Source organism: Chionomys nivalis, chromosome 9, assembly GCF_950005125.1.
Source record: "Chionomys nivalis chromosome 9, mChiNiv1.1, whole genome shotgun sequence".
Taxonomy (NCBI): domain Eukaryota; kingdom Metazoa; phylum Chordata; class Mammalia; order Rodentia; family Cricetidae; genus Chionomys; species Chionomys nivalis.
This window is the reverse complement of record NC_080094.1, coordinates 71,502,288-71,527,517: the sequence shown is the minus strand read 5'-3', so window position 1 is coordinate 71,527,517 and position 25,230 is coordinate 71,502,288. Positions and strand designations below refer to the sequence as shown.

At 41.2% G+C, this 25,230-nt stretch overlaps 1 protein-coding gene across 1 annotated transcript in view; it reads right to left on the bottom strand.

The window, feature by feature from the left end:
- Window positions 1–4,217: 4,217 nt before the first annotated feature.
- Pdhx (pyruvate dehydrogenase complex component X) overlaps window positions 4,218–25,230 on the bottom strand; it is a 69,638-nt gene continuing 48,625 nt past the window's right edge. Inside the window, exons 6-11 of the mRNA XM_057780927.1 lie at window positions 20,142–20,316; window positions 18,453–18,600; window positions 13,988–14,046; window positions 11,877–12,035; window positions 7,757–7,821; window positions 4,218–5,315 (exon numbers count right to left, since the gene is read on the bottom strand). Coding sequence (XP_057636910.1) covers window positions 5,057–5,315; window positions 7,757–7,821; window positions 11,877–12,035; window positions 13,988–14,046; window positions 18,453–18,600; window positions 20,142–20,316 — 865 coding nt within the window. The 3' untranslated portion in view covers window positions 4,218–5,056. The remainder of the gene's footprint in view (window positions 5,316–7,756; window positions 7,822–11,876; window positions 12,036–13,987; window positions 14,047–18,452; window positions 18,601–20,141; window positions 20,317–25,230) is intronic.

Sequence of the window (25,230 nt, the reverse complement as noted above, 5' to 3'; positions counted from 1 at the left end):
AAGCCTGAACCAGGGACCTCCGCGGGACCTGGCCCAAGTCACTGATATCCGCAAGTGCAGGCCAGAGTCAGCTACCTCCTTGGGAGCTGGCCCAAGCAAGCAATCTCCATGGGAGCAGGTGTGGAAGACCTCTGGGATGGCAGAGTGACCTCCAGGTGCACTGAGCGACATCCAAGGTGACTGGGACTATGGCCCCAACTCCGCCATGAGGAACAACCATCCAGTCTTAGATCCATTGGCACCTGGAAGAGTGATCACCAAAGACATGGCCCCAACTATACCAATCAGATGAAAAGATGGGTAGACAAGATAAGAATACACTCAACACCACAAAGAACAACATGGTACCATCAAAAACTATGACAGCAAGACTGGAACAGTCCAATATAGATGAAGCAGAAAAAAATGACCTAAAAAATAACTTTAGGAGAATGTTTGAGGTCCTTAGAGAAGAAATGAAAAATTAGGAAACAACCTGCCTCAAGATCCAGCAATACTGCTGTTGGGTTTACAACCAAAGGATGCTCAATCATACCACAAGGACATATGTTCAACTGTGTTCATAGCAGCATTATTTGTAATAGCCAGAACCTGGAAACAACCTAAATGCCCCTTGACCAAAGAATGGATAAAGAAAATGTGATACATTTATTTATACAATGGAGTACTACACAGTAAAAAATCTTGAAATTTGTAAGCAAATGGATGCATCTAGAAAACATCACATTGAGTGAGGTAACCTAGACCCTGAATGACAAATACAATATATACTCACTCATAAGTGGCTTTTAGACATAAAGAAAAACAAGCCTACAATTCACAACCCCAGAGAACCTAGACAACAAAGAGGACCCTGAGAGAGACATACATGGATCTAATGTACATGAGAGGTAGAAAAAAGGCAAGATCTCCTGAGTAAATTGGGAGCGAGGGGCTCATGAGAGAGGGTAGAAAGGGAGGGGGGAGACAGGGAGGGGAGCAGAGAAAAATATATAGTTCAATAAAAAAAAATAAAAAATTAGCTACGCAAAAAAAAAAAAAGATCTTGATGAAGAAACCCACAGAAACAGCTGACCTGAGCTAGTAGGAGCTCACTGACTCTAGAATGACAGTGGGGAAGCCTGCATAGGACAGAGCTAGGCCATCTAAATGTGGGTGACAGTTGTGTGGTTTGGGCATTCTGTGGAGCCACTGGCAATGGGAACAGGATTTATCCCCGTCTATGAGCTGGCTTTTTGGAGCCCGTTCCCTATGGAGGGATACCTTGCTCAGCCTCAATACAGGGGGGATGGCTTGGTCCTGCCTCAACTTGATATGCCAGACTTTGTTAACTACCCATGGGAAGTCCTACCCTTTCCGAGGAGTGGATGGGGGGATGTGGGGAGAGCAGAAAGAAGGAAGGAGAGAGAACTGAGGTTGGTATGTAAAATGAAAAAAACCTTATAAATAAAACAATAAAACCCCCACACGCAGAGTGAGGCACCAGAAAAAAACAAACTACCTTTTTTTACAAGCTCACATGCATCCTGAGACACACCACTTGCTATACTGCTTGTCAGCATCACTTCTTTTCATAGGAAAATGGTGACCCGGCAGGAACTGTGTCTTGGAAGGGGGATTGCACTCTGCTTGTGGCACTGTCATGGAAAGGCACACTTACCTTGTGTTCATAATACACACAGAGGCCTGACATGGCACACACGCTTCCTTCTCCCTCTTTAAAACCCCCGAGGGAAAGTCGATCCGGATTCACTCAGGCTTCAGTTAGCACAAGCCCTGCAGCTGTTTCCTGTTGCCCAGCATCCGCTGCTGTAACCTACTTGGCATCACAGCCAGGCCCATCTTAAAGTCATTCGGTATCGCTATAAGGACTGCAAGACTACATCTTACATCTAATGAGTGCAAATCAATTGCTTTAATTAAGCTAAATCCTCAACTAGATGTGAGTGGGGGTAATCCTCCTGTCGATAGTAAAATTAGTGAAATTATGGGTAGGGCTATTGGTATTTTGGTACTCCTTTCTTCAGAGATCTCGTGTTTCCCATTCATAGCCCTGGTTAAAGGGGTATTTTTTCCTTATCTGTATCAAATAGTTCATTCGTTTCTTTGCGTTGCAGAGGGAGCCCAAGCCCATTAGGATGCAGCCTATCATGAGAACAGAATTTGAAAGCGAAGATCGGAAGCCAGATGACTTCTCCCCTAACGAACGATGATATATTAACTCACAGCACCACCTACCTTTCAGAAAAGGGGAGAAAATTAGGTTTATTTTCCAGATAAGCCCATATGGTTTGCTTAAACAATTACTGGTAAAGTTAGGTTGAAAGAGGAAAAAAAAGTAGAAAGTAAAAATAAACAAACAAAAAAAAAAAAAAAGAAAAAAATTGAAGTTCCACTGGTTATTATGTAAACACTTGTAACAGTGTTCATAAATTACCTGGAAATGTTTCATTCAAGTCCGGCCAGCAGCATCCAGAAGACTTTAACGCAACACAAAATAATGGACAAACTGTGTTATCCTTGACAACTAGGTAGAAACTACAGTAAGGGGGAAGAGCCCGTTTTGACTAGTGGAGGTGAAGATTCATTGATACTTTCTCAACTGAACATTAGCTACATCGGATATTGTTTTCCCTCAGAATTTTTTTCCCTTGTTTAAACTGGGGAAACAAAGGGGGACAAGGTACAAACCTTCTTTTTGCCTCTCAGCACATCTGTCTGTTATAAACAGCAGTGTGGTAGTGTGGTGTGGACGGGCTGGCCGATGCACACATAGCTCACACCATGTACCCACATCCTTCAAATCAAGGTGATTCTTTGATCTCAGGCTTTGATAAAATTCGTTCTATAAATGACAAATCCAACTGTCCCAGAGAATCTAGAGACATTAATTTTGATTAAAGGAGCAAGCATCTGCACCCATTATTACCTAATTATAAAGGGGTCAAACCACGAGAGGCACTGGGTTTGTGCTCCCACGAACTGAAATGGCTTAGCTGAAACAGTGCCTGTGTGCGAGCTCGGTGGGGATCATTGTCCCTTGGATCTACAGGAAATGGAGGCACTACCGCTCATGACACCCGTCCACAGAAGCCAGTGCAAATAAAGGGTTATTTATGGCTGTCTCATGCTCCCGTCCTCAGGTGTAAGAATTAGAGAAGGGAGCTGAGGAGAGGGCTCAGAGGCTGAAAGCACTTGTCTATGCCCTGGGTTTGGATCCTCAGAACCCCTGTGAAAGCCAGACACAATAACCCTACTTGTTCTCACAGGGGTTGGGAGACAGAGACAGGAAAATTGCCAAGAGCTAGCATGTAGCTAGCCTGGTGTACACAGCAGTGAACAAGAGATCACGTAGCAAACAAGGTGGAAAGCAAGAAGTCCCACCCAAGGTTGTTCTCTGCCTTCTACACACTCACCAGGGAGCACATGTACACACCCACACAACCAGCACACACAGACACTTGCACAGTATTTAAAGAATTTCAGCCAAACTGACCTTGAAAACAATGCAAATTATAAAAGCTACGTGGAAAACAGCACTGGGTCATAATTTTAAGTTAATTTGAGAAAAGTTTCAAAGAGTACATTTTCAAATGGCTTCTTAAGAATGACTAGCTGAACTAAGTATTTTCTTAGCAAACGCTATACTGAGGCACTAATTATTTTTGAAGGTTCTTTTGTTAGGGCTATAGTTCATCATGTCGCACTTCATACAACTTGTACTGTACGGTCTTTCTTCTGGTGGATTTATGTCAGCTGACACTAAGGAGAACCTTTCTGTGACTGGTGAATTCAATTACCATTCATTACCATCCAATTTAAATATCGTTACCTTGCCAGAGCTGCCAGCGCAGAGGAGCTGTTCTAACATCAACGATAATGAGGGACAATCTGGTTCAACAGATGGAATAAAAGAAGGATATCTCCCCTCTGTTCTGCTTCCTAGGTCTTCTAGTCTCTTTGGAGACAAGGTCTCAACTCTGTAGCACTGGCTAGTCTTGTGAACTCATGGGAATCCTCCTGCCTCGGTCTCCCAAGATTACAGGTATGAATGCTGAGCTTATCAACTAGTTTTCTATTTTGTGTGTCACACCAAAGTAAACTAGACTTTTTTTATTTCCTCACTTTTGATTTTGCAATACAAAGGTGTTTACAAAGTTTTATCAAACAACACTTTGTATATAAAACAACACAAACTTACAATGTGCAGTGAGAAAGAACACAATTTATTTCCATTCTTTCCAAGTCGGCAGAAGAGCTCACTGCTGAATTTAGATCAACTACAGCTTTTCGCTGTAGGAAGGAAGCCCTCAGCCCTCTGTGAGATGGAGTCTCACTGTGTGGCCCATCTAGCCCAGAATTCGGAGCTGCCCTCCTTTCTCAGTCTCTCAAATGCGTGAGGTGACAGGTACAAACCCAGTCGCTCCCCTAACTTTTATGAGGTAGGGTCTCTGAACAAACACTCTTCTGTTCATTTCCTTTCTTCATGTTTATTCTTCAGAAGAAGTTCACAGTGTCATAGAAGTGAAAAATATGACTGGGAAGATATATATATATATATTTAGCTAAGACATCAGCTTTATATACACAAAAGTTTAATAATGTTGTCACAACCCCTAGTAAAATGTAATCCTTATTTACTAATCCAGAATAAACTAACTGTACATATTAAATTGTTCAAGTATATCAAGAGCACTCACTGCTTATAAAAAAAGAGAGGTCCCAATATGGACAGACATCTCTTTGGAGCCCACTTATAAGTTCGACACGATTAAGTTAGAATTCTATATTTTTTTAAATTTTACAATCTCATATATTCACTATTAGCGATTGGCATCAGTTCACCCCTTGTGTACAGCACCAGAGGTTAAAGATGGATCTGACTAGGCGAATGTTCTTTATCATCACACACTTCTACAGTGAACAGACAGGGAAATGAATACAGCTCAGGCCAAAGGCTTTCGCCTTATATAAATAAGTATTTCATCTACTTCATACTTACAATCAATTGCATATCTGGTTAACAACTACTCAGGAAACGTCTGGTCTTTGAAGACTATGCAAGTCTCATGGGATTCTCTAGGTTTGCTTTGAAACTTTCAAGAAACCTGGTAGCCAGTTCGTCATCAACCACTCGACTGTCACTTGACATTGTGACAGTTATAAGCTGGTGCTGCTGTAGCTGGGGGTTCCCCTCTTCATCCTCAGTGAGCTTCAGTACAGGTCGGAATCTCCCAACTGCCAAAATACAGGCCTGAGGAGGGTTGATCACTGCAGAAAACTCATCGATGCCAAACATCCCCAAGTTGGAAATACTAGGGAGGAGAAAAAAAACTGCTGAAGTTAAGCATGGCCCAAAATACATATGTGTACTATATTAAAAACCTGTGGTTTGCTACTGAGTCTCATACCATGCCACTTAAAGACAAAGAATATGTCTCTCAGTAGACACACGAATACCATAATTATTCAAGAGCCAGCACTCACTGGAGGTCCTAATCACTGACACACTCAGAGGAGAGGTGGAAGGCGTGACGAGCTACAGAGAAACTCAGCTGCTAGGTTCACAGACACCCTGGTGATGTCAGCACACAAACAGGACTAGTAAGGGAATTTCTGCTGCCAGGTAAAAGGTCAGTATTATTATACTATATGTAAGTTACTAACATTGAACTATGAAATCTGAAGATTGTATCATTTAGTATAATGTCACAAGAGAGATAGTGGTTAGGCAGTAGATTTAATGAAGATCTATGACCTCTATGAGAAAGATATAAAACAAATGAAAGAAACCGAAGTATGTAGAAACACTCAATACTGTTTGAACTGCCAAACTTAATGCAGAATTCCAATCAAAACCTCAGCTAAATATGTTGTGTGCCTGTCTGAAAAATGACAAAGAATCCCTAAAATTTGTTGGAATATGAAAAGGAGTCAGAAAAGATGATCATGAGTGTAGAGTGCCGAGCCGGAGCCAGGCAAACAATGAAGAACCGACACAGGCTGGACAGGACAGTCATGGCACCTTCCCAGTGCTGGGGAGAAAGCCTTCAGGAACAACCCTGGGCTCATCTCGTGTTTATGGGACAGAAGGATCCTTGACTCCTACTTCATACCGCATGGAACTCTAATTCCAGATGGACCGTGACTGATCTGGTGCCACGTGAAAAGAGAACAGCAATGCCTCCCAACGACAGCCTGGAAGAGCTTCCCTGGAAAGACCAAAGTTCCCAACAGACGACAAACAGCACCACCCACCAAGAGAAACATGGTCAAATAGCGAAGTTCTTTAACACACAGCGCCTCTGTTCGTTAAACCATCTCCAGGAGAGGCAGAGGCAAGGATGGGATGTGAAGCCACTGGACATGCATCCTACAGAGGCTGTGCATCTACACGCGCTCAGTCCTACAAATTGGTTTTCAAAAGCAGACGCAAGACTTTCTAATGACTTCATCTGATAAACCACCAGGCAACCAAATAATTGATGCTATTCATCACTATTCATTGTGATGTTCTTGACCACAAAAAGACCCCTCAGAAACAGTAAAATTTAAAGCCTACCATCAAAATGCTGCCAAGAACACAGAGCACAAGGACTCCGTGCAATGAAGTGCAAATCTGTACAAGCATTTTAGAAAACTCTTTGACAGAATCTATCAACACTTTTAATGTAGGAATTCTACTTTTAGGACCACACAATAAAAACATGCACCGTAAGACAAAGGTAAGCATGTGCCTGGTGCCATACTTGTAAGAGCACTAATGGGGAAAGAACTTGAATACCTATGGGAAGAAGACCGACATGAATACACTAACACAGATTAGCATATACTACAGCAGCGGACAAATGGCTGCTTCACAGCAATCACAAGGAACTCTTATGGACACAACACCAAAAGGCTAGACAATAAAGATTACTGTATTTATAGAAAGTATTATTTATATGTCTTTCATTCACATAAAGATAAAGCAGCAAATGAAGCTATGATCCTTTTCACAATGACATTACCTTTAAGAGAGAGGATAGGTATTATAGTCCTTTTAACATTTGACTAACAGGTTTTCTGACTTGTCAGGCCCCCCTCCCGCCAAAAAAGAAACAAAGAGAGATGACAGTAAGAAGGATAAAAAGCAACATTTGAAATGTGCTTTGTATATTTTTGGGGTGGTGTCATATTTCTTCTTCACATTACAAAATAAACAGGCTACACTCAGTGTATTTTATGTTAGTGACATTTAAAAGTAGAGTTGATAATAGAACGCTATTATAGGTTCATTATATAGATAATGATAATAACAAATCAAAAAAAAAAAAAAGGAAATGGGTGAGGTTTATAAATCTACTTTGCTTGTAAAGTAACTAAAAAATAAAAGCTTGCTGGCGCAACCCTTTAATCCCAGCACTTGGGAGGCAGAGGTAGGTGGATCTCAGTGAGTTCGAGGCTAGCCAGGACAGCCAGGACAGTTACACTGAGAAATACTGTCACACACACACAAAAAAAGTTTAAGAACTGAGTGCCACTTCATGTTGCTAACAGAAAGAGTGCTTCTCTCACACCCAATAGGCCCCTCTAGCTGTGGGGAAGCCTAACTACTCTGAGAGCTCCTTCCCCGTGTCCTGCTATTTACATTAAAGTACATGTACTGAGCCCACATTTTTAAAATGTCTTAAACATACAAAATATGGTTGACAAGGATTGAGTAAGTCTTATTCTATTGCTTGATGCTACTGATAATTCAGAGTTTAAATCTTACCTAAAAGATCCTCCTTGGTACTCCTCAGGTAACAATTTCCCATCTCTTGCTTTCTTCGACAGAACCTGAGGAAAGAGCAGAGCACAACAATGAAATCATGTTCTAGTTAATTGCATAACCGGAAATATTTGTACAGGGTATACTCTCACAACTCAGGGTAAGTGTTAGATGTTTAAACACTATCTAACACATTTACAGGAAGCTTGAGAACAGACAATCTGAGAAGGTAAAGCTCAACAGAATTCCTTGAAAGCTTCCGAGCTCTCAGTTTGCCACGTACCCATGTTGTGCAATGGTTCCGTGCCTTCTATACACAACACTTTATACGTTGCTTATAAAGCTTTTTCCTTGTACCACAGAAATATTAAAGTAGACATTCTTGCCAATCCAGTAGGTTTGAAACAGCGAGACAAAGGGAAATGGACAAGCCACGGACACCACAGAAGGCCTGTGAAAGGAGCACGAGAACGATACAAACAAGGAGAAGGAGCCAGCCAAGAGAGGCGCCAGGAGGAGCTGGGCACTGCCAACATGCCAACCTGCTCAAGATCCAGGGCCCCTCAAAAAGATGGCTCCCGCCTGCAGGCAGAGAGCGCCAGTCTCCTCACAACTTCTCACTAGCTGCTGAAGCCCGACCCTCACAGTCTCTGGTGAAGACTGGAAACTCAGGCCTCTCTGTTCTTACCTTTCTGTCTCAGGCTCTCAACTCTGAGCACAAGACTTGTCTACCAGTCAGAATACGAGTGCGGGAAGACAATCCTTTCAGTCCATGTAGCCCGTCCAGTCACTCTCAAGTGTAGGGCATAATTGCTGACTCTTCAGGTATGTCCATCTGCTCATTTCTTTAACATGAAATATGGTTTTTGTTTGTATTTTAAGAAAATATTACTGATTTAGAGGAATAATGGCCTTACCACTACCACCAAACAGCTTAGTGGGAAGTGAAAAGCTTGGCTGTTGGTAGCACAGGCTCTCCTCTAGGGCCCAGCTGATGGGGTTGAACAGGAAATCCATCACTTAATAGCACAGGGGCTGACACAAATTATTTAAGTGTTTTCCTTATCAGTTTATCCATCTCATGAAATTATTATTTTGCCTTCGGTAGGATGTCTTTAAAGAGAACCGGGGAGAATATATATGGAAGGCTTACAACAAAAGTTGACACACAGGGCTAGCACGGTGATACACAACTTTAGTCCCAGCACTCGACAGGAAGGCAGAAGTGAGGCCGAGGCCAGTCTGGTCTACAGAGGGAGTTCTAAGATAGCCAGGGCTATACGAAGACAGCCCTTTCAAAAGCGGGGGCAAAGCTGACACACAGAATCCAGCTGTTGTTATTCCAGTCATTGTTGTCAATGTTAATCATCCAAACACTTAGAATTCTATAACAAGATTGTAAAGCATTCATTTAAGAGATAGCCATACTGGTCTATATTAAAATCACTCTAAGTTTTTTTCTGCTCAAACACAAAAGCATTATACTTTGCAACAAGACACAGTATAAAATCTTCACATATAAATGGCAACAAAATAGCTACTGAGAAGTGATATTCTTCCAAAACTGGACCTTGGCTCGCCTTTCCTTGAGGGGAAGGCGGGAAGGCGCCAGAATCCGCGAGGCAGGCACAGGTGGGAACACGCATTTATCACCAGCAGAGCTGCAGCTCAGTCACCACGACTGGTCATATTAAGCTCAGCACCTAGCTTACTGCCTGGTTCCATCAGATCACGAGTGGCACGCTGACCTGGGCTGCAGCAGCTGTACCTTCTGCTAATGCTCAGAACTTCCTCATCTCCTACGCTAAGGTTCTTTCAAATGCAAGGGGCAGAGAATGCTAGCATAGCTGTTTTAATGATGTGGTATTACAGTAGTAAAACTTGTCAAATTGCTCAGAACCAATAAAATCTATAGTAGTTAAAATTTAATGCATATAAAGATGGGAAAATCCCAGCTCTACAGATTGTAACTTCCACCTAGCATTTTAGAAATGTTATTTCAACACTTAGTCTCCTTTCACCTTCACAACAGTGAAGTGCATGCTTCTCAATAGTGCTGAAATCCTTGATCAATAACGCTCATCAACAGTATTCCCCAACCCTACAGCTTCACTTTGTTACCCTGTGGCCAACCCATGAGCTGAGAATATTAAATGAAAAACTCTAGATATGAATAGTAATTTTGAAATTACATGCTGTTCTGAATAGCGTGCTGAAACCATGGAGCTATACAAGGCATGCACTGCCCCTCTGGTCCAGCGTTCTCCTGCTGTGTACACTACTCACCCACAGAACACTGAGCCCACCAGATCAAGTCTCCTGGCATCACCACAGTGCTCATGTTCACCGAATTCACACTGTACTTAAAAATGTTTCCAATGGGCAAGGTTAATGGTGCTGGCATATGACACCATTATAACTGCTCTACTTTAGCGCTATTGTTAACATGAATTAAGCATTGCACAAGTCTGCATGTACAGAGAAAAGTACATATGGACTGTTTTGGGGCTTTTACGAGGGAGCCTTGGAATGTATCCCTTGTGGGTAAGAAGAAACAACTTACATTATATCCCAGAAAAGCCATCTATTCGCTTGGACTTTTAAACTGACCTAACTAGTACAACCTTCCAAATGAGAAAAAAGATTGCACTTCAAGCCATACCGATAGATGTTGCAAACCTTTTCAAGGAAGAATGAAGAACTAAAAATGTTAGATCCACTAAACTCACCTTTAACTATGTATAATTCAAAAATTCTAAGTAAGATTAATTTTTATAGCATCATGCTTAAAAACAGACCAACACGCAATGTTTACTTTGGGCAATGGAACTGGGAGCTTCCCAAGAAAGTTTTACCTCTGCTTTTTAGCTACTATGTAACTTGTTCTACCAATCAGCATAAAATCCATCCTTGCTACAGGAACAATCAATCAAATGAGTATCAAAGTTTCAGCATGAACACTTCAAGACCTGTGCTGTGATGCTTCTGCCAAGAAATGCCCTTGGGGATTACTGTGGCTGTCAAAGTTGACTTGCATGCAGCACTACTTTGTAATGTGCTATGCTTTAGTGACAAAAACGCCTTTATTTTGGAACTTCAAAAATTGCTTTTCAAGAGATTCAAGAAAGCTAAAGTACTTTACCTTGGTTTCAGTGGTCTTAATCTACAACTTTAAAATTTACCTGAAACAGCATCACTGTGCTAGCTAGTCTATGTCAACTTGATACACAAACTAGTTATCTCAAAGGGAACCTTAATAGAAAAAAAGGTCTCCATAGACCTGGTTGTAAGGCATCTTCTTAATTAGTAGTTGATAGGAGAGGGCCCATTGTTGGCGGTGCCATCCCTAGGCTGGTGGTACCAGGTTCTATGAGAAAATCAGTGGGGACCAAGTCAGTAAGCAACATTTCTCCACGGCTTCTACATCAGCTCCTGTTTCCAGAATCTTTCCCTGTTTGAGTTCCTGTCCTAGTTTCCTTCAGTGATGAACAGTGCTGTGGAAGTGTAAGCCGAATAAACTCTTTCCTCTCCTATTTGCTTTTTGGTTATGGTCTTTCATTGCAGCAATAGAAACCCTAACTAAGACAATCTTTAATACTGAATTTTGGACTTTGAAAAATTAAAGGTTTGCCCAGAACATAAATAAAGCTGACTTCTAATTTATCTATATTAGTTTTAGAATTTTTGAATATTAAATTTCCTTAAAATAGGTACTGCCTTGAGAAAAGCTGAAAACCTAAATATGTAAGAGAGACACTTGAGATCACCACTCCTCCCCACAAAAACCACAGTGTAAACCTGATCACATCAAGAATCTCAGTGGCGCACGCCTTTAATCCCAGCACTCGGGAGGCAGAGGCAGGCGGATCTCTGTGAGTTCGAGTCCAGCCTGGTCTACAAGAGCTAGTTCCAGGACAGGAACCAAAAGCTACGGAGAATCTCAGAGGAGGGGTTGAGATGGCTCCAAGGTTAAGAATGGGAGCTGCTCTTGTAGAGAACGGGCACACACCTGTACTCACACATGGACATACCCTCCCCTAACATACATACATATAAAAAAAGGTTCTCAGCAGGTGCTAAGATGAAAACAGCCCAACAGACGAGCAGTCTATGGGACACATACCTTTACAGAGTCAGCGATCTCCTGTACACCCTTAGCAGCAGCATCTTTGATGATTGGTGTAATTAAACCTTTATCTGTTGCCACAGCCACTGAAATGTCAACAGAGGGCAGCTGCTTCGGGCCTTCTCCATCCCAGCTGACATTAACCCCAGGCATTTGCTGTAGGTAGAAGAACGACGTGCCATGAAGGAAGCAGCTTAGGGTTAGAGCAGTCAGGGAAATATGGTTTACGTTATAGTGCACGTGAATACAGCTGGACAGAGAGATACAGAAAACTGGTTTGGGAGAAAATGGTGTGGCTCACCACTGATTACTACTCATGTTTGGGAAGAACAAACACTTTTCGGCAGTATGATTGAGACAATTCTGATGGTAGACATGTTTGAACTACATGACCAATGTGAACAGAAAACAGTAGTGATACCCAACTACTTTCCCTTGTCATGAAAGCTTGTCTTACAGGCACAACTCTGTAGTACATATAAACAAGCATTCGGTCATGAGTCCTCTATTTAAACTCAGTTCCCAGAGCATCACAAGCAGGAGACAGACATCACAGATGCACAGGTTCAGAGTTAACAGAAAGATAACTATCTGAAAGATAAGAAGAATATACAAAATGACTAAACGCTGGAAGGTATGTAGTGATGTTGCCAAATATCACAGGACGAAAACGGTGCTGAATACAGAAATCAAAAGCCAGCTTCTCTTCTCAAGATTCTCTGCTTTTACAGAGTAAGGCCCAAGCGTCCAGGCATGCTATTTACCCAAGAGCGGCTGGCCTCTGCTCTGCCTGTCTCACTGCGCTTGTGCCACTCTGCTGGGATTGACTTTCCTCACTACGCAGATTCTCGTTTTACTCCTTTACACTGTAATTAGTCCATCATTCTTAGAACCTCTCTACATTATCCATTCACAACAATGCCACAACATTAAAATAGAAAAAAAAAAAAACCCAAAGTCCTAATCCCTCAAAAATCCCAAATTCTTCAGATAATACAAAAAACAAGGGGTCAGAAATGGCTCAGGCTGAGCTCACACTACTCTTGTAGAGGGTCAGTGTTGACATCAGGAGCTTGACAGTCACCTATACTCCAGCTTGAAGGGTTCTAAAGTCCGTTTCTGTACTCCATAGGCATAGACACACATGTGTACAAACCCATATACAGAAATACACACACATGCATACATGCACACCAGTAAAACCTTCAACATGGAAAGCTACCTTGAAATTACATTTAATTAATAACTACATAATGAAGGCCCATGGGACATGGTCTAAATTGGATCCAAAACAATTTTCATAACTTTAATCCTTTTTACAAATTGTTACAATTATTCCCACACTCAAGTTTTCTAACACAGACCCAAGAGAAGACACACACGGCAAAAACAAATGGGAGCACAGGTCAGCAACAACACAAGGGTGTTTAGACAATATCTCAGACAACAGCACTGAACACCACAGCAGTCAGAGGCTCCAGGCTAACACGTTCGCGAATCTGCACATTCTTGGAAAATATATGCTTCAAAAATAAAGAAGACAGAAAATCAGGCAAGCAATAACTATGACGGTAAATGAGAAAGCACCAAATCTCATTAAAATCAACTAGATTCGGTGATTTTTATTGGTGAATTCTATAAAACTCTAAAAATAAGTCTTTTTAATTACCTGAAATGAGTACAGGTAAAGATAACAAACAAACAAAAAGCCCGGAATCCATTTCATAAAGTCCAGACAGGCTGGAGAGCGGCATGACAGTGTAGAGACAGAGCACCCGTGGCGTGGACGAGACCCTGGGTAACCCAGTGCCCAGACCGAAACAGAACTCTGTAAAGCCACAGCTGCAGAAACCATGGGCTTTGGTCCATGCTGTCACTCACTGTCATTGCTCAAACTTACTCTTCACTTAGTACAACAGGGGACAAATTGGTGTTTACTGAATAAATGTGCTCTATTCTGCTATAATTTGGGAGTCCTTTTGATTTTCAGTGTCTTTACCAGTAAAGCAAACAAAATTAAATAACAGGATATTTTTAGCAATAAAATGATACCTATTTTAAGCCAAGAGTCATTTAGAAGCCACAGTTATTTTGCTCTGGCCACTTACTTTAAGAGTCACAGCTGCTGCTCTGATGATAAAGTCATTCACTGAGACTTTGATGTCATCTGAAAGAAAAATAAGCATATTCAAACCTCTAATTATTACACTGAACCTTAGGATTTCAAACTTGTAGATTATGGACAGGTCTTGCACACAGCAATGAAAAAAAACACGAGATCTGCACTTGTTCCATAAAACAGGTCTCACTGCTTCAGCAGAATGTGGGTCACACGAAGTCCTGCACACAGTGGAAGTTGTGAGGCACAAGCTCACTTCCAGGGTGCAGGCACAGCTTTGGGTAACGGTGTCAGGATTGCATTCCATTTCCAGTATTCTTCCCCATCGAGAAGTTCAGCTCCAAGTCTACCTCGATTACCATTTTGTGAAGTTCTTCAGAAATCATGCACGAGAACTTGAATAAAAATGCTACAACTACAATCAAATAAAAGGCCCAACTAGCACGCCACTAAAGGGCAATCTCTGCACTTGTATAGAGCTTCTTCTCATTTTCAAATGTCTTTATTCTATGCACATTTTATAATATATTGATAATATTAGAAGAGCAGTGTAGGTAAATACACTAAATAGATGATTGAATTTATAAAGGGTGCTTAAGTTTCCTTTTTTACTAAGAGTATACAATGGAAAGAATTTAAGACAAGCACCTTTAAGCATTAAACGGGGCTTAAATGGGAACTGCTTTTTAACTCAATGCCATAGGATACAGCAACAGCCAAAGATGAAGTGACGCTGGCACCGATCCTGGTGCAAGGATCTGGGGGCAAATGCTGGGGATCTCTGTGAATTTATGGTTAATCCATGTGGCTAAATTTCCTTGCAGTATACATAATAATTAAGAATGAAGCTGAGTTTCCCACTTTCCGATGTTAATGATCATAACTCAATATTTGACTTTTCTCTTGCTACTGCCAATGAATATGATGTCACCTGAGAGGGAAAAGCACACCGCTTTCTTTTAAGAATTTGTAGAAAAACTTCTTGGTAAAGATCTAGTGAATAACACATGGCAAAAAACATGCATCCTGTTCCTGTGGTGTCACGGAACTCCACGTGAGCAACAGTTCACTACAAAAGTGTGCGGGAGATTTGAAACAGAGTTGAGAAAAACTGCACCAACACATGTTCTTGAAACCATAATGGAAAGAATCTGCTTCACGTCAGTCTTCTAGGCCACGTCCAAAAACATGTGAACATTCTGCTCTGTTTGTTTAAAATCTCCTCTAGGAGTATAAATTGCCACACCAACTCCAGTGTCGTCTGTGTGACATGACATATGTCATTATGTCGGACGGGAACTATGTGTCCCATGGGACTAGGCTTCCTGGAGGTCAATGGCAGATAGCCCGGTATTGGCCACCGCTGAGGCAAAGATGGGTTTCTCGAGTAGCTGGCTATATGGAATATGAGCTTTGCACAAATTCTTTCATAATAATGATAGTCTTTATATATCCAAGACAAGGATCATTCTCTTCAGGAACAGCTTTGAGATAGGGAAGCACAGTATGGGAATGTATAAGACTACAGCAGAACCTTTGTCATACACAGGGATGTATGATGAGCAAGGGAATAGATGGGTTAATGTTGATGGACAAAGACTGTTATATTATACTTTGAACTTTATGGATAGGCTTGCTAGATCCCAACCCCCATAGTGTCTGCTGCATAAGAAGGTACTAAAAAGTATAGTTCAACAGGTGCAGAGAGCTGATTAGGCATATTTGGTCACTAGATGAGATAAAGAAAGGGTTAGGAAGAGGAAGGGCCATGATAGTGATAATGAGACAGAAACTTTCTATTCTTAAGATGAAACCACTTGTCTGAGGTTTACATTCCCAAGGACAAGATTTCCTCTTCTAAGGATGCTTTATGTCTAACACCTGTCCTTGATAATATGCTTTTCTTAAATATCGCTGATGTGACTAAAAGAAGCTTTCATACTGTGCCAACCAATGGCACATGACCTTCTGATTTGTTCTCTGTTTGAATACTATATAATGAAAACATGAATCCAGTAAAATCGCAGCAGATTCCAACCACTCTCTTGTGTGTTGTGTCTGTCTGTCATTCGCCTAACTTGTGCCTTCCTGTTACCAGGACCCTGCTTCTCCCACGATCTGAGTGGCTCCCCTGAGCCGGTCTGTGGCAATAAATCTAAGTGCATTTCCAGCATTTGGAGACATTAAAAGGATAACCACAGTTTAAAATTTGCTCTGTACAAATTCAAATATATGATAGTCATATTAGGAACTCATTCTGTCAACCTCACCAGGCCCCCACAGGCACAGAGTGACAACCCACATTCCTATAGCCATAAGCTCCATAGCCCTCACCTGGAATTCAGACCTCCACCCACACAACATCCCTTTCTTCACCTTGAACACCCTCGCACTTACTGGCTTCCTTTGACTGTCCAGATCCTTCCAGCTTTCTCCTCTGACTACCCCTTTTCTCTAAGTTCCCTCCTCTCAATGTTCGTATGACCCAGACAGCAACTTGCAATTCCATGGTTCTGATGCCATTTATAGGAGGATAATCTGCCCCCAATTCCATCCTAATTTTCATGTTCAGAGCTTCTGGACTGTATGTCCAGCTTCACATAAGATGCCTCCCTCTCCAAAGCTACAGGCCTCTCAGATCCAGTGTGTGCAAAGGCGACTTCATCTCAACTATCTTCACTTTCAGTTCCTTACTATGGGAATTTTAAGTATCATTGATAGTTATTAAACACATAGTGAAGAAACTGAATTTGGTAATGTTCACCTACATAACCCTAGCATTAGAGAGCCAAGGATAGGATAATCATGATTCTCAGTGGGCTACAAAGAGAAATTACCTGCAAATGCCAAACAAACCAACAAAACCCCCAAACAAACCCCAAGGATCAGTTAAAATCCCAGATGTAGCCTTTAATCCCAGCACTCGGGAGGCAGAGGCAGGAGGATCTCTGTGAGTTCAAGACCAGCCTGGTCTACAAGAGCTAGTTCCAGGACAGGCTCCAAAACCACAGAGAAACCTTGTCTCGAAAAACCAAAAAAAAAAAAAAAAATCCCAGATGTAGACAGTTTTACTCTCAAATATTATCAACATTAAAAAGAGAACCTTATTCTACCAAACAATTCCATAAAGTGAAGGAGGAAGAAACATTTTCTAACTTTTTTACAAGATCTAATGACAAGCCTTGGGAACACAAAACAAACGCAGGGAAAGAAAGCAGAGGGGTAGTTTTTCAGACAAGCTATGTATAATTATATGAAAACATAAATATGATTATACATATACAGACCAGCTTGGAACTTGGAGTTCTCTTGTCCTAGCCTCCTGAGTGCCACCAACACCCAGCTGACGGACAGATCCTAAACAAATGCTAATAAAATCAGACAATACATGAAGAAGCTCTGTGTGAGGAATACTGGGTGGATACAACTCAAGTTCAACCAATGGAATTTGGCATCTTAACCAAAAGGGAAAGGCTCTCTCAAAAGACAACCAAAAACTTTTTGACAAAAATTTGGCATCCACTCATGCTTAAAATTCTCAGAATACAGAGAATGGGAATTTCCTCAACCTGAAAAAGATCTATAAAAAACTTAATGTAAATGTGAAAGACTGAATGCTTTTCCCTACCCAAAATATAGGAACATAAAAAGAATAAGCACCTATTAATACTGAATTTGTCATGGTACCAAAAACCTTCACCAGTGCAATAAGAAAAGCAAGCAAGTGGATTGGGAAGGCTGGGGTAAAATATCTATGTTAACGATCTACACTTCTCTGAAACTTAATTTAAAATTGAGAGACAATTCTATTTAATGTCAGAAAATGTGTTTTTAAAATACAATTAAAAATTGCATAAAGAAGGGTAGCACCTACATGATGTCTAAAATACACAGTACTCTTAAATTAGGCAAGGGTTTTGTTAAGATCTTTGTGTGTCTAACTAGTACTATCAAAAAGTATTCAAAATTAAGAAAAGCATTTAGCCTGAGAAAGTCATTCATCAGTCCTTTCAAAATAAATTAATTAAAAAAACAGACCAAGTTAAGGGAGACAAAAATATTGAGCTTATTTACACTTATGAAAACAACCACCAGTCAGTAGGCGACACCGTAATACTGTGGCAGGGCTCTGTGTGTGGCAGAGTGCGGGATGAACATGAACTGAATGAGAGGATGGTAACATCACAAAGAGAGTTTGTAATGGGAGCACAGAAGAATAGGAATCCTTACTGAAAAAGTAATAATCTGTGGTTAATTCAATGTTACACACCCAATCTAGTTCATGTAAGAAAAAAACATTTTCTCCCCCACCCAGCCCTGTGCAAAAGCAAGCCGGAGTGGAGTGCAATCAGGTTATGAAAGGATGAAAAGCCACACAAGGTGCATTCTATAAAGGACTTGATGATCACCAGATTAGCATGCTTTCTGCATTAAGTAAATTCAACTTTCCTAACCTTTGACCAGATCTCGTCTAACTTTCAAAACTGCTCCAAGGTCACAGTCAGCAGTAGCATAGGCATGAGGCACAGTGCTCTTTGATTCAGTTAACCTCTTGGCAATAACTCTTCGAATATTGCTGGCAGGAATTTCGGTGAATGTGCCCTGCAATAAGTAAATAAATAAACAAATAAAAGCAATTTGTTCATTAAAACATAAGTGGAATGGAAGAAAACAATAAAACTATCTATCTGAAATACAGTCTTAGAGACCTAATAATTTATGACAGGATTAATTTAAGAAAAGTACTATTAAAACTCTTTAAATAAAGGGAGAGTATAAGAAATCTAAGTACTTGGCTTGAGTTTACACAACTATAGACAAAAATAGCAAAAGTTAAATTTGAGTTATGAGTAAGACATCTTGTCTTATCATGTTTAAGATATCTAGAAATAAATCAACCCATCATCACCATGTACCTATGTGCCATGAGAGTATATATACACAAGTATATACACGCATGTTGAGTATGGGAGGAACACATCACTATATACATATGTACGATGCATATATGTGCACACATGCACAGGAACAACGAGTACGAGAATACAGAAAGAAATACCTACTTATCCATCCAGATAGCCTGTAGGCAGTTTGGGTTACAAATGCTGACTTATAAAAACGGCATATTGTAGAAAAAGGTAACACACTACATAGTGGATAATTAGTCAAAGAACATGCATTTTTGTGATGTAAAGATAATCATGAGTGTCTTATTTCATAGGAATTCAAAATATAAAGTATAAATGAAATAATAAAATCTTCCCATAGTTTTAATATAAATTTTCTTGTAAAGGCAGGGGCGTCCAATTACATTTAACCCCTTCTTTACCCTTCTTTCCATTCTCAGATGGAATTATAGTCACCGAAGGATAATAAAAAGCCAATAATTTATTTTTCTTTTGACAAATGCTATTTTAAGGACACTTTCTGTTAGCAAAGTGTTCTGATCACATGGACTACATGGTCTCTATATTCTGTGAGCATTTGAAAGACTCATCTTCCTACTTTGAATAACCTACTACAGTTACTTGAAGGAAGAGTTGACACCATCAAATTTTTGTACAGACAGTACAAATTGGTAACATTACATAAAAAATGTGGCCTGTGAACCTTAGTCCTCAGTCCTTTCCAAGTGAACAGTCTTCTCTATTAGTGGGCACAGAGTGCATTTACTGCCCTGACTTTAAAGGAACACAGAAAAGGAAAATGGGATAAATAAAAGAAAAAAACAAAGAATTGTGACAGTGTCTCTGAGGAGAAACTGGACCATGCTGCACGGTAAATTCTAAATAGCTCTTTATTCCCTCAATACAAAGCAAATCTCCCTGCAAAAAGGAGCTGTGACTTAGTCTTACATCCAAGGAAATGCCCCGGCTACAGCACACATGTACTGTACGGAGGGGCTAGAACCCATGGTAAAATGGAACGGAGTCACAGTTCTACCCTGAGGACGGTGTCATACAAACAATTCTGTTTGCGCCATGACATCCAGAAGAAAACCCTTATCTGGGGTATTCTCTATATTTACAACTTTAAGCTACTGTTTAAATGAGTGGATAAAAAGTACTTAAAAAGCACACAGTACATGTTTTAATTTTCTTTCTCATGTATCTAAATTATAACATCTTACTGAGAGAACTTACCGCTGCATTAGGTTGTCCAGGGATGGATATTGGCGGGATCATTGGCCGAGGATGAGATGGTCCGGCTGTGGCCTGAGGAGGCGCAGATGCTGACAGAGTGGATGGAGGAGCTGGGGCTGCTCTAGGTGCCGTAATCTTGCCCATCTGTTTCAGCTCAACTAACTTGAGTGCATCTCTAGAAATGAGAGGAAATTGGATAACCATGAAGCAACAAGGGGTTTAGACAGTCCTAGAAAACAGTGCTGAGAAGAAGATAAACACCAAGACAAATACTACAAAATCTAAGCAAGTCTTTCCTTTGGACCAGCGGGTCTCAACCTACAAGTCGTGACCCCTGTGGGATTGCACAGCATACATGTATTTACATTACGATTTATAACAGTAGCAAAACTATAGTTATGAAGTAGCGACAAAATCATTCTATGGTTGGGGTCACCACAACATGAGGACTATATTAAAGGGTCAAAGTGTTAGGAAGAAGGTTGAGAACCACTGGTCTAGATGGTCTTCTGATTCTTATTAGACAGTCATACATTTTCAAACCCTAATGGATAATTTGAAATTTTTTTCATATTTTATTTTTTATTAATTAATTAATTTATTTAATTATTAAAGATTTCTGCTTCTTCCCCGCCACCACCTCCCATTCCCCCCTCCCCCAATCAAGTCTTCCTCCCTCCTCAGCCCAAAGAGCAAGCAGGTTTCCCTGCCCTGTGGGAGGTCCAAGGACCACCCACCTCCATCCAGGTCTAGTAAAGTGAGCATCCAAACTACCTAGGCTCCCACAAAGCCATTACGTGCAATAGGATCAAGAACCCATTGCCATTGTTCTTCAGTTCTCAGTAGTCCTCATTGTCCATTATGTTCAGCGAGCTCCTGAATATTAACCTTCATCAGGCGATGAAAGAAGACAGAGACAGAGACCAACATTGGAGCACTGGACTGAAGTCTAACGATCCAAAGGAGGAGCAGAAGGAGAGAGAGCACGAGCAAGGAACTCAGGACTGCGAGGGGTGCACCCACACACTGAGGCAATGGGGATGTTCTATTGGGAACTCACCAAGGCCAGTTGGCCGGGGTCTGAATAATTTGAATTTATAATAACTAGAACTCATTGGGCATATTTGAGATAATTCTTTCCCAAACAAAACCTCTTCCTTAGCTTACTATCTTATAGCAACATGATGAGCAGAATTCTGTGGCAGGTCTATCTATTTGATCCTAGAGTGTACGTCACAAAACCCCTCAGTATTGGGTAAAGATAGTAATTTTTAATAAAAAGTAATCCTGTCTTTTATTGGGAGACAAATTCACTAGTCAGACGAGCAAGACAGTAATTAAAACATATTTTACTTTACGTTCATGAGATAAGTGTCACATGGCATTCAGAAAGTGCCAAGTTCATAGTACCTATGGCTTTCATTAGAATACTTCTTAAATTATTATCATTTAGAATGAAAAACTACTTACAGACCTGTCTTTTGTACTACTTTGTAAAGCAAAGGTGCATCTGTTTGCAAAGGGACATAATCAAGACTATAAGATGTGTGAAGCCCTGAGTTCAGTTTGCTAGGCTACAGTTAGCTGGAAACTGAGCAGAGCCTAGAGCCACCTGAGAAGGAAGTCTTAGTTAAAGGACTGCCAGGTCGGACCGGCTCCTGGGGGACCGCCTTGACTGCTCATTGATTCAGGAGGCCCAACCCACTGTGGGTGGCACCACTCCCTGTGCGGTCGTCGTTTCTAGGCAGGTGTTCTTGGAATATTTTAGATGAGATCAAACGACAGAGCAATTGAAATGCTACATCATTCCTGATACTGAAAGAGTGGGGGAAGAGTGGAAAGGGGAGCCCACCAAGGGTCACGTGTTGCTCATGTTATGTAACTCACACCAGTCAAGTGGGAGAGGTATTACTACTCCTAATTGAGACACATGTGGACTCTGAACACCTAACTCAGTGTCTAACTCACTCCTTCTCAAGCACCTACTCATTCCAGGTGTTGGGAGAAAACGTTGTTAGACAAGACTCTTCCCACCAAGCCTTATTCTACAGAGGAGTCATCCACCACACACACAAACAAGCCAGAGCAATGGAAATGCATCCTTACAAGGCAACAGAGCAGAGTACTGAGACCGAGCAATGAGTGAGAAGACTGGTTATTTAAAACCAGACAGCAGGGAGAGGCCTGGCCAGACTGGATGTTTGTGCAGGATGGTGTAGGTAGGCAAGTTAAAGGGCTGGGAGAAGGGTGCATCTAGGTAGGAAACATGTGGCTTCTAAGAAGGTGAGGTTTCTAAGAGAAGGAAGGCCAGAACAGAATTGCAGTGAGCAAGCTGAAGAGGCAGGCAGCTGAGTACAGCCAGGGTTGAGAACACTTGGGGCTGCCCAGGTTCAGAGCCAGCTGCAAAGCCTGTGTGTTTTCTACCTTTCTAAAAGCAGTGGACTTGGTACGCAAATTAAATAAGTGGAACAGAGCTGTCTCCTAAGAGTAGAGCAGCTAAGAATTAAACCACGGTGAGCACAATGCTGGGACTCAACAAGGACCTGGGATGCGCCTCATCTAAAATTACTAGTAGCACCTTCTGACAAGGGCCCTCTACGCACCACACACAAAGTCACAGAAGGATAGCTGGCAGCAGTGCCGCTTCTTACAGTCTGGAGATGGTGACAGAGTGGCAAAGGGAGTGAAGGGGACAAGTGTCCAAGGGAGTGATCTGTGGACCTTTAAGGTTTTTAACCAGTTTACTTTTACTTGGAAATCAACTTTTATCCATAATATTTATAGCCCAAACTCAAACTGTGTCAAAGTCAATGAAAGTTGACACAACCCTGGAGACTGATGCCATGTGCCCAAAGGCCAGCTAGAGAAAACGTATGTATTGATATAAAGTAAGACCTACCAACTCGGAATGATGCCTCCGAGAAAGGAAATTTCCCTTTCTAGAGCAAGGCTTGTAAGTTACAGCCCAGCATTTTAGTCTCTTCCCGTTTTATGTGAAGTAATTAAAACTTATCTAGCAAAGTGTATTATCCCCAAGTACCAGACAGAATTTCTTACACGGCTTTCTAGCTTTCTCAGTCATCAGATGAAAACAAACACAAGAGATAACAAATATCTAAAAGGCTAGTAACTGATTCATCAGCCTAAAACTGAGGACTAACTAGACACAGCCCTATCACTCCACTGGCACGTCTGCTTTATCAAGGAAAAAATGATTTGGTTTTACTCTTGAAGTAATTAAGATTACTGGGTAAAACAGTACTTGGTGAGGAATAAAAGTGAAGAGGAGCCATTAATCATAAAAAAGTAGAAAATAATTCTGACCAGTGATTTGCAATGAACTTTTATTATTGATTTTGCAATTATATATAGCTCATGAAGCATAAATATTAATTGTTGTGTAGTAACAGCCAACAATTTAGTCACTATAATTCAGAGATGATTTTAATGATTTCTGCCCATTAAAACAATTAATCAAATTAAACTGGAAGCATTGCTTGGACATTAAGAACTCTAAAACATGAGAAAACAAATGAATTGCTTGGAAAATTAGGAAGAAGAACCTTTCCCACCTCTCAGAAGGTAGTTAACTCTGGTACGAAATCAACTAATTTTAAAGAGCATTACATAAAACTAGACAACTGCCAACATGCCAAGTTTTGATGCTGTGGTTGACATGAACGAAAACATTCAGCCCAATTCTGATTTAATAGTTAGATATACCAAAGATATTAAGGCAAAGACTCTAACAGTGCTCACGAGCCTCTGGATGTAGCCTGGCACTTGGGGCAGGCAAGCTGATGACTCCATGCTTCTGCACAACACACATCTGGAGCATTAAGTTTGCTTTAAATTGAAATTAAAAGCCAGCTTTAGTCTGTGCTTTGCCCCACAGACACAGTGGCTCAGAGGTGCTGCTCGGTGGCCAGCACCTCTGCCGTGCCACTCGCCCTTGCGTTCTCAGCCGAGGAAGAGCGGATGGGAGATGGCACTCATCATTTTCGGAGCATGTGCTCAGGAATAAGGGGGACGCTCAGGTCAAAGCCTCGAGCTTTACAACTGTAAAAAGGAAGGCTTTTCCCCAAAAGCCACTGGGGCAATGCCTCTTTCTAAACTTTACCTTAATGTCAAACAGCATCCAAAAATGAAAACCCTAAATAGGACATGCACTGAGGATCACTTTTTCTCATGAAATCTGTAAAGTTTCATACTTAGAAGACTAAAGTTGACGTCCTGGTAGAAAAGACATAAAGACTGGAGAAAGAACTAGGAGCATCATAAGTATAGCTCTTAACACTGTTTCCTTAGAGTATCAAGAAGATAACTGCACTAACACAATGTTAAACCAGTTCTTAAAATACTTGTGCACGCATTAAGCACAGTGGCACACACAGCTGGCAGGCAGGAGAAAGGCTACTACATGTTTAAAGCCAGCCTCGTCCATGTGGTGAAATCCAAACTCGGGAAAAAAGAGCAGGAAGTCCCATGTCTTTGTTCTACTGCTGCCCTCCCCAGAAGCTGCTTTCAAAGGGCACCGAGTCACCAATCAGGAACCTTTCCTCAGGCCCTATATTCCTTGACTTGGGGACCATTTCCCAACACGCTACCACAGAAATTTAGTCTTCTAAATGATGCAGCAGCTGCTGCTCTCCATGACAACCACTGCTTCATGATCCACTCAAACTAGCTCCTTCATCTTCATCCAGGGCTCGTGATCCCTGGACGGCTTCTCAGTGCTGACAAAAGCTGTGGGCATCAGTTACTCTGCTACAGCAAATGCTTCCGCAAACCCCTTATTCAATCTACTTCTGGAGCCAAGATTTCTATTACCCAGACCAGAACCCAGACGCACACTCTCGATGTCTCTTGCATGGCTTCCAACCACGTTAATGGCAGTACTCATTATCTCTTGCCTGCATTACTTGATGAGCCTCACTTCAACTGATCCCATTGCCTCAGAGGCCTTATCTGTTGTAATTTCTGCTGTACGAACTTGCCATGATGATCCTTCTCAGGTATAGCTATAATTAGTTAGCATTTCTTCAAATCTTCAGTGGTCAATGAACTAAACAGACCATTTACCCTATCC